This window comes from Parasteatoda tepidariorum, chromosome 4 (assembly GCF_043381705.1).
Source record: "Parasteatoda tepidariorum isolate YZ-2023 chromosome 4, CAS_Ptep_4.0, whole genome shotgun sequence".
In the NCBI taxonomy this organism is placed as follows: domain Eukaryota; kingdom Metazoa; phylum Arthropoda; class Arachnida; order Araneae; family Theridiidae; genus Parasteatoda; species Parasteatoda tepidariorum.
The window spans coordinates 40,738,136-40,748,996 of record NC_092207.1 but is presented as its reverse complement, the minus strand read 5'-3'; the positions used below and the strand labels follow the sequence as shown (position 1 = coordinate 40,748,996).

The 10,861-nt window shown below is 27.4% G+C and overlaps 2 protein-coding genes across 3 annotated transcripts in view; both read right to left on the bottom strand.

The window, feature by feature from the left end:
• Positions 1-3,176, bottom strand: part of LOC107438673 (flavin-containing monooxygenase 5) — a gene marked incomplete in the record, with an annotated part of 8,628 nt that extends 5,452 nt beyond the window's left edge. Inside the window, 1 exon segment of the mRNA XM_043039105.2 lies at positions 2,903-3,176.
• Positions 3,177-7,515: 4,339 nt separating this feature from the next.
• LOC107438674 (dimethylaniline monooxygenase [N-oxide-forming] 2) overlaps positions 7,516-10,861 on the bottom strand; it is a 13,456-nt gene continuing 10,110 nt past the window's right edge. For both annotated transcript variants that reach the window (XM_016051003.4, XM_043039104.2), the window contains exon 3: positions 7,516-9,107. In XM_016051003.4, coding sequence (XP_015906489.2) covers positions 8,151-9,107 — 957 coding nt within the window. In that variant the 3' untranslated portion in view covers positions 7,516-8,150. The remainder of the gene's footprint in view (positions 9,108-10,861) is intronic.

The window sequence follows — 10,861 nt, the reverse complement described above, 5'->3', positions numbered from 1 at the left end:
TTGGTTTCTGACTTCATGTTCCCAAAAGTTTTCTTCAAATAAGAATGCCCATTTTAATGAATGGAAGCTTGGGGTAACTCCGGGTATCTGAGATTCGATGAAATTTTGGTGCAAAATTGTTCAACCTGGAAACTGTCAGATTTAATCAAGTCATCCATTCTTCAATTGCGCACATTATTCCTATTGTGCGCAATTCCTGAAAATTCAAAGGTGTACTATTTTTTTTTTATAAATGATTTATTTCTAGAATTAGTCAAATTACCATGTTTTACCGGGGACGCATGTTAACTCTATGGGAAATTCAGAAATACTTGTGAAAAAGTACAAGAATTTCAATTTAAAATGACGAAGGAAAATTATGCATGCTATTTATGTGTGATGTTCATGGTATGATGGAGGTCGCATTCAAGGAATCACGGAGACAATAGTCTCGAGACCCGGGACGTGATTTTCCTGTCCAGCGACGTTTCACGACCAGCTTTCCTGTTTTGCGATTTTTCTCTTAGAGTGGGTATGACTCTTGGTTTTGCCATCACGAGAAAGAGTAGAAGAGAGAGGTTCTTCTTTTTTAGAAGAGAAACATTTGGTTTTGCCTTTCCCTTAAAAAAAAGTACTTCATTTTTGATTTATTGTTACTAATCGTAGGGTGTAAGTAGATATTTTTTCACCCTTCCAATTATTATTATTATTTTCTCGTACTCGATGATACAAAAACAATATTAAGGTTTTATAAATAAATATACAAAATATATATATATATATATACTAGAGTGGGTCAAAAGAATAACTTTTATTATTGAGAATTCTTTAGTGTGAAAAAGTAGACAATTTGTTTAAATACCCTTCATAGAATTCTGACAAATAATTTAATTTTTACATTTGCGCAGTATTTTAGAGAAAAACGCATGTTCACCAATATTTTCTAATTTTAACTCTATATCTCTTCTCGCATTATAATAGATCTGTACAACTCAACGTAAAAATGGTTGCAAGGCGTGATCCAGCTACATAATACCAATTTAATTCATGAAACTCTACACATTCATGATTTTGTACTTACAAGGTATAATTGAAATTAATCTTTACGTACACATCTATTCAAGCGGGAAAAAAATAAATTATATTATATTATAAGAAAAATATTAAAATTTAGTAAAAGGAAGGTAAAAATAAGTCGATACGATATTTCTCATTTTAATATTGCGCATTTTGACTATATGTTAGTTATTTAAAGAGAAAAACTAAAAGAAAAATATGTTCTTGTGAAGTTTTAAATGTTTTCTATGTTGGGGATCGGTATCTACCTATGCATTCATTGTCAACTCGCATTGTATTATAATTCATTTAAAAATCCTATTTTCTTTCTCACAACTTCGAATCTATGATAGCTAATAGTTTAAATCTATATAAGAGAATCTATAATGAAACATAATTTAAAATATAGAAATTCTTATTTCTTTCGAGAATACTAAATAATTTCATAAAAAAATTATTTGTAACATATTTAGAGTACATAATGAGCATGAAAACTAGCTTCAGCATGAAAAATAGCATATAAAATAACAATTATCTCTTAATATTTAGCTAAGGATATTCAGTTTATAATAGCTAAACCTTTTACAAATTTATTTCGTTGCATTAAAATTTGTTTCTTAAAGACGTTAATGACTTCAATTGTTAGATTAGAAGGCAAATATTTGAACATATATCTTTTGGAAGTTATTTTCAAGAAAAAAGTAATGAACATTCGTACTTTTTTTCCTTTTGTTCTAGCGTTTTTTTCTTACTTTTTGTGTAAAAAAGCTATAAAAATGTATACAAATGCATACTCTTTGATTATAAACAATCCTGAAAACGATGAAATGTTGTTATAATAGGGATCAATTATTACGTTCAATCTTTACATACAGTGCTGTATACTTGTATACTCTATTCAAAAACTATACTAATACAACAAATTTTACTCATTAATAATTAAAAGAAAAATGAATGTCCGCAGTTGCATGGTTCACTAAACTATATATTTATTATTGCATTCACATATTGCAGTAAATTTATGGAATTTTTAGAAAATTACGCTTTAAATTGAGCACTTGTGAAAATTGACATAATACAATTTAAAATACTTTAAACAATGATTTTTTTAATCTATAGTTGAGGTATTCATTTCTTACGCTGAGACAAAAAAAATGGTCAAAACTATCAGTAATTTGATTACATTTGCCGTATTTCAGGTTCTATGGACACATCAAGAAACTTAGTAATTTTTACATAAGCGCTTTCGTAATAATTTTGGTAAAATTAACAGTAAAATTTTCGTTTTATAATTTATGTTAAAATTTAGTACGTTTGTACTCTTCCAAATTATAAAACAAATATGAATTGTTTCAAAATTTGGTAAATTTGTTCCTTACCAAAATTAAGTTATTATTTTATAGCTCTGGAAATTTGCTAAAATATAGTTAAATTTGGTAATTTAATAATACGTTAGAGCATGGCATAAAAACTATTATTCGGTTATATTTAGTTTTCATTTTTGCAATTTTTAATGAATCAGTAATAATAAAAATTATAATTTCGAAAACCAAAATTTTCGTGAAACTATTATCAAATAAAAGGAAAAATTACCAAATAAATAGATTAAATACCGTATATTTTGGTTTTAATAACCAGAATTATGTGGTTTTTAAACCAGAAATTTCATTACCAAACAGTATGGTAATTTTTCCTGAATTCTGTTCCTGAGAATCGTACCTAATACTTTAGCAAATTTTTTATAGCATTTATATTATCATATTAAAAAGTTTAGTGACTTAAACATTTAAATTTGCAGATAAATATCAGAATTATATTATTTATGAATTATTTTTTAAAAATATAAATAATTTGCATTCTTACTTTTCTGTAATGGTAGCCGGTTGTCCTTAGATTTTCTGGTACAGGAGCGAAAATTATTGTCAAATTTAATTTTTGAGTTATTTTATTTAAAAAAAGAGTGACTTTTATCTGTTTATTCGTTCCTCTTACTCATTGTTCAGTTATCAATAATTATTCGATAACGTTAAATTTCTTTGCATAAATTGCCTCGTGCAAATGAATTTGTTCTGTTCTCTGAATGCTTTTTTTAAAACCACTTTTTTAACTTATCCGTGAACTAAGAAATCGCAATGAATCAAAAGATACTACGGAAGTAAAAATAACAAATTACGCTTGTGACTTTGAACTCTTGTAGATATAATTTGTTTACATATCGATATAATCGCAAATCGGAGAGAAAACGATAATTTTCAAGTTTTTTTAATGTGAAAAGTTATTTTGAATAGCGTTCATAATCTTATATGCATTCAAATTAATGTAACTTTTCCTAGTTTTTAACAACTAATCCGATTTGATTGAGAAGTTTGCTGAATAAAGTAAGAAGTTGAAGTATGGAATAGAAATTGCTAATTACACAATTATGGAAATTTCAATAAAATGCTAAGTTACCCTTATATCATTTTTGAAAATCTTGAAATGAAAGCTTTAAAATGTACCAATATCCTAATCACAAAATATTTTATTAATGTTTCCAAAGAAAATATTTTTGATTATAAAAATAATACTGTTTTTGACGTGTGCAGTTTAGACCATATAACTTGTAACATTTTTTGCTCTAAATTCAGTATTTGTTTTCGAATTTCCTGAAAATTTTCATGGTTCATCGTTAATATTAAGAAAATAAATAGAGTCAGTGAACAAATGAATGATAATCTTCGGGCGTTAGTTATTTTGGCAAATTTCCGTTCGACAATATTTTCTGCTGAAAAAATTCGAAAGTGAAATTGATATTAGCGTTTGGAAATTTGTCTTGCTTCTTGCAAGTTTAAATGGAGCTAAATTTACTAATTTTAGAAAAGTATAATGCTTGTCTGCATGGAAAGTTACATCGTGAAAAAAATAGAAGAGATGGTGCTTTATTGCGATAATTACTTTTTTGCTGGCAGCAATTTTATTATTTTTCACAGATTTTCAAAAGTGTTTGTTTCTTCTCTTTTGGTTTCTGACTTCATGTTCCCAAAAGTTTTCTTCAAATAAGAATGCCCATTTTAATGAATGGAAGCTTGGGGTAACTCCGGGTATCTGAGATTCAATGACATTTTGGTGCAAAATTGTTCAACCTGGAAACTGTCAGATTTAATCAAGTCATCCATTCTTCAATTGCGCACATTATTCCTATTGTGCGCAATTCCTGAAAATTCAAAGGTGTACTATTTTTTTTTTATAAATGATTTATTTCTAGAATTAGTCAAATTACCATGTTTTACCGGGGACGCATGTTAACTCTATGGGAAATTCAGAAATACTTGTGAAAAAGTACAAGAATTTCAATTTAAAATGACGAAGGAAAATTATGCATGCTATTTATGTGTGATGTTCATGGTATGATGGAGGTCGCATTCAAGGAATCACGGAGACAATAGTCTCGAGACCCGGGACGTGATTTTCCTGTCCAGCGACGTTTCACGACCAGCTTTCCTGTTTTGCGATTTTTCTCTTAGAGTGGGTATGACTCTTGGTTTTGCCATCACGAGAAAGAGTAGAAGAGAGAGGTTCTTCTTTTTTAGAAGAGAAACATTTGGTTTTGCCTTTCCCTTAAAAAAAAGTACTTCATTTTTGATTTATTGTTACTAATCGTAGGGTGTAAGTAGATATTTTTTCACCCTTCCAATTATTATTATTATTTTCTCGTACTCGATGATACAAAAACAATATTAAGGTTTTATAAATAACTATACAAAACTGTTTTTTTTTGGAGCACAGCAATAAAGTTTATTCAGGAATTTGATAGATATATAGCATAACTGATTCATAAATTAAGTTCTGAAAATTAATTTGTTCTTAAACAATAGCTTACTTATTAATGAAGCAAAATAGATGTACGCAATTTTCTACTTCAATTAAGAAGCTACGCTATAAGTTCAAAGAAATGTTAAGCTTTTCTCAGTTTTGTTACATACAGTAAAGTATTCGATTCATGCATATTGTTTTAAAATTGAAAAACACTTAAAAACTGATTAATAATTTTAAAACAAATTATGTGCGTACAACATTGCGTACAACATTGCGCACAATGCGTACAACATTGAGCAGAAGCTGCCCTTATTCTCGAGTCAAGCTGGGTAAGCTACAAGCTGTTACTAAGGGAGCTGCTACTGTACTGAGAGCCTAGAACATTGAAACAGCTCGATTCACTTTCTTATTCTTACAAGTTGTTCTTATTTTTTTCTTTTTATAATTGCCCTTTCTGACGAGTATTATTAACCATATTTTTATATTACTTCGAAAAGTAACATTATAGCCATAGCAACTATTAAAAAGGAGAGCCTTTTTTACTTTGTGTCTATAATGAATCGAGATTTGCAATTTATTCTAAAAAAATGTTTCTATTTTGTAACCTGCCTATTCTAATTTTCTATTTACTTAGTGCAATGGCATTTTTCTGAATGCAATCTGCAATCATTTATAATGAACACTATAAGCAAAGCGGAATTTATCATGATATTGTATCTAATTTTCAATCAAAATTCAGATTATACAGTCGAAATAATTTAAATTTTAATTGCAGCTTTTTTTCTGAGTGGTAATGCAAGATATAATTATTTAAATCCACTACTAGCAGCAATGTTACCTAATTAAATCACCATGAATCAAAATTTTGACCACTTTTTGACTGGTCGGAGCTCTAATTTCATTTGGAGCTCTGAGTGTGATAATTGTACGAATATTGTCATTTGCTTATAAACCTTTTCCCTTCGTTGCCGTTAGCAAAAATTGACCATTTTCGGGCATAAACAAACTAGCAAAGACCAATAATTTTCTTGGTCCCACCTAATATAGATAACCATCCATCAATATTGAATTAGTTTGAGAAAATTGAAAACTTCTTCATAAAGACAATTAGCTTCTTACTTGATAATTAGGCTCAAAACCATAATGTGACTTCACCACGTTTCATTTATATTAATGACCTCGAGATGAAAAAAAAAGTAGACAAACAAACCTACCAGAAACAAGTCAAGAGTTTCTTTTTGACCTAAATGTGATCCCCGGAAAGGTTCACTGTTAGGAATAAATTATGGTAAAGTTAAATTACTCGTCAAGAAAGGAACTTATCTATTAATAACGAGAAAACTCATAATGAAATCGCAGGAACTTACTCTTGAAACTTACGGGTGTTTTACCCGTAAGTTTCAAGATGCAGTTTTACTACGTATTCCAAATATTATGGCAGACATAAATAAAAATGTATGCAATGTTTTGAATGTACCGTAAGAGGATTCTGATTAATAAACCTTGCAAGTTTTTTCATTGTTTTTCTTTATAAAACTTTTTCCAATTTTTTTTTAAAACTAAAACCTTTGATAGTATTAAGGTAAATAAAAACCAAAGTATGGTGTATTTTAGAATTGGAACGAAGACATTATTTTCGAGAATATTATTTTCTCATTTGTCTAAGACAGTAGGGAACTGGTTAGGCAACTTTTGAAAAAAAAATTAAAATATTCACATTCTACATAATTCACATTTTTAACTTTTCATATTTCCTGCTTCATTTGTATTACATTTTGTCTCATTTATTTTTGATTCCTTATTTCGGAGATATTCAAATATTAATTACAAAAGTTAATCGAAGAAAAAATTTAATGAACTGTCTATACTAGTTATTTTACTTTTTTTACTTACTAGTTACTTTACTTTTCCGGAGTTTTTGAGAAATAGGTAGCTAATGAAAAAAACGAACCTTAGAGAGCCCAAATGTTTAATTGATTTCTTAACTAATTTTGTATATTACGGCTACCTGCCTTAAAAACACGGATGATTAAAAATCCAAATACATTAAAAGTAAATTTCGAAAACCGAGAAAAGGATTTTGATTCGTAAGAAAGTGTATGGTTCAGAGTAAGCTTTTGCGTCTAATTTTTAACTACTTTAACTAATTAGTATGTTTGAAGTCAATCATTTGAAACATTAAGGTCAGTTAATAATCATTAAAACAGAAGTCATTCTGGTTGACTTTTTTCTTTTATTCAAAGATTTAGTATTTCTAAATTTTTTCTGAAAAATACCTTATCCTTGAGCTACTTTTATTGGAAGACAACCATTTTGGCTGTATACTTTTTATTATGGTTGCTTCATTTTGTTTTAAAATAGTTTTAACAATATATAAGCTCTTTTTAATTGAGAATCGTTTTTAAAAATGTCTCTTTCTTTTCCCGAATCACATATTAGGCAGACGTATGGTCACTAAAAATTTCATTAAATTCATAGTTCAGATTTAAAATATTTGATCACAAGTTTTCTATAGTAATAAAGTACTTTTGAAAAGGAAAAAAGAGAATATTTATTAATTATTTATTAATTAAAAGAGAATAATCATTAAACAAATTTCAAATAATCTTTAAAACTTTTAGTCATTTGTTTCAACTTCGTTCCAAAATTTGTGCATTAACTTTAGAAATGATACAAAATTCTAGCTATTTGGCAAGAGCTGTGTAGATAAACTTTATTTACAAATCTTAAAGTTTTAACATATTATACACTTCTATATATTTTTTAACATATTATACACTTCCATATATTTTTTAACATATTATACACTTCTATATATTTTTTAACATATTATACACTTTTAGCATATTCTATACAGTTTAAAACATATCATACACTGTTAATATTTCCTTTATTACTTGTAAATATATAAAACATCATAGAGTATTGGAATTCTATTCATTCTTATTATGATGAAACTTTTATTAATCATGCATTTCAAAATACCTTGTACAACCTGGAAAAGAAATAAGAATATAAAAAAAATGAGAAAAATAGTTGAGTAATGAAAGAAACTTGCTATTCACACACTTTTAAAAACAATTTTTCTTTGTCTTCTAAAGTATGTGAATTGGAAGCAAATTTATAATTGCATCTAGATTGTGTGATTTTGTTCAAACAGTGTCTCAATAGATTCTTAAAACCATATGAACAGAAAACATTTTCAACTAATTTTTATTATTGATCTCATTTTTAACATTAATTGTTAAACAATTGAAGTACAATTTTTCCATTGAATAACGTTTCCTTTTGGACAATAATATCTAATAAACGAAATTTGTTTAACTCATTGGGAATAAGAAGTATACGAACTTCTTTCCGTATAGAACAAATGATGATTCCACTCTTTCTAATTCTTTTCCTTTTAAAGGATAAAATACTCTTTCATCACATTTCATTATAGCTTCTCTTGCGCCTTCCCATGGATGAGGTCCTTTTAACCTAAACTGATAAGAGACACAAGGACCGAATAACAATTTCCTCCAAAGTTTGGGATCTGTAAATAATATTTTCCAAAGGTTTGGCTTTGCACCTATTTGTTCTGCAATTTCATCTTCATATTGCACGTAATCAACACGGATGCTTTGTTTATCACTTGGCCCATACCTGCGTTCATTGGCTTCATTCCTTTTTGTAATATCATCTAACATTTCTTTCTTACTAGGCAATTTCACGTTTCCAGCAAACACTTGAGCTATCCATCTGCATTGTAGTTCCCCCAATGGAAAACCTGGACCAAATGGTAAAATATAACCAGCAAAGGCCATAGTGGAATGCTCTAAATTAGGAGGCCATATACACTTGTATAAATTAATCTGGTCCTCCAAATCTGTGCGGATATCTTTCTCAAGGAAAGGAAATTTCCAAGTGTAACCAGTCCCCATTATAACTGCATCAGCTTCAGTGATGGATGTTTCACCTTCGAAAATTACACCATTCTCTGCGAATTTCGATATCTCTCTTTTTTGAATGATAGATCCAGAGATTAATTTCGATGCAAGGTGGTCATTAAAAACTGGATCTTTAGAAAGAATGTGGAATTCAGGTGCAACTGCATACAATCTTGAGTTGAACTTTAGATCAAGAAAGAAACATTCCAACAACCAACTACATAAATTTGTAGGTAGAATGTCTAAAAGAAAGGTGATGTAGCGACGAAACAAAACGTAATCAATGGGTAAGCCATGAGGTCCGGCTCGAGTTAAAACATGTGCTCCTGAGCGAGTACTTAGGTAAACCTGTAAAGAATAAAAAATCAAATGAATGATGAAGATTATAAATATTTGAAATAAAACAAATCCAAAAGAAAATATGACATTGGATTAATGAAAAAAAATATTTACCTAATATATTTTATTTTTTACTTTGTTGAAACTTGCTCAACATTTTTACATTTAATTTTTCGGAGATTTTGGAATTTACAAAAAAAAAAAAAAAAAAAAAAAAGAAAAAAAAAAAGNAAAAGAAAAAGAGAAAAAAAAAGGTAATTTAATAAGAATATAAAACTCCCTTTTTGGCCAAAAACCTATTTTTTTGTGCAATAGAAGAAACTCTACTGTTATAATATTTTTGCTTTTTGAATAAGGAAAAGTTCATTGTTACTTCAAACGAGAAAAGTCTGTATGCTGTTTTTGTATCTTATTGTTATATTGGTTCATTGCCATTGTAAAAAAAAACTAAGTTTATTCGTTTTTTATGATGTGTAATTTAAAATAAATAAAAGAAAAAAAAATAGGAGAATTAAATTATGTCATGAAATTATCATCTTCCACAAGCAGAAAATAATCATAAATTTAATCATAATGATGTAGAGCATTTAAATAGTATAATTTTTATTTATTCTAAGCACTTTACAGAACGCCTTTGTAATTTTTCTTTTAAATTTAGGCTAAAATTTATTAAATTTCTATAAAAATTTATCTGCACAGTTGTTTAACGAATGTATTTGCGTTTTCTATCTCCAAACAATTTGCAGCTTCAACTGAATAATACTCTATGTAATTTTCCCGGAAACTAATGTATTTATTTTAATCTCAGTTGAAACTATAATTCGTAAGTGGTAACAGTAAAGTGGCTTTTTACTTTCTACCTAATCAATTTTTTATAAGAATTGCTATAATTTGATTTAAATATGTTTCATGCGAAATATATACATAAAATATTTCTAATAATTTGATATTAATCGTCATTTGAGATTTTTAATTTATATTATAATGAGATCGCTTCAAATAAAAGCTATACCTTTAAGGAACACATTTCTTTTTATTCCATAAAACTTTTTTAACTAAACTATTATTCAATAAAATTTTTATTTCTAGCATATTTTAAGAATTTTTTTCGTATACTGGTAAAAAATGATAGGAATGAGAAGTAAATGATCAAATTCTAAGAAAAACTTATGGTTTTTAGTTACAAAAAAAAGTTGGTGGAAAATTATTTTTGATTGACTGCAAAAACAAAATTTATAGAGTCAAAAATACTTAAATAAAATTTACTAAAATATAATTAATACAATCTAAAAAGCTTGTTGTAATTTATTAATTAGCTAACATAACATTATACCAAAAATTATCAAATTCAAAATATTATATTTCTTTGATTCTATTTCTTAGCCCTTAACACGTAAAATTTATTTTAAATTTTTTTTAATAATTCTTTCCGCATTAATTTAGCTAACAAATTTTACTAGAAGAGAGTCTGAAAGATGTATTATACTTTTAGTTATACAAATACAAATTTAAAAACAAAAGGAAAAGCACATATTATCAGAAGAAGTTTTTTATATGCACCGAAATGTAGGCCTTTCTCAGTTAGAGCTGGATTAGTTTTGAATTTTACTTAGAATTCAGTTTTTTTAATAAAATACTTAGAGAAAAAACATTTTGTTATTAATCAGAAAGTGTTCTTGCAAACTTGAATATTTGTGCTTATTATTAGTTAAAAATATTTCATTATTAATAAGATATATATATATAGAATGTCTAAAAGAAAG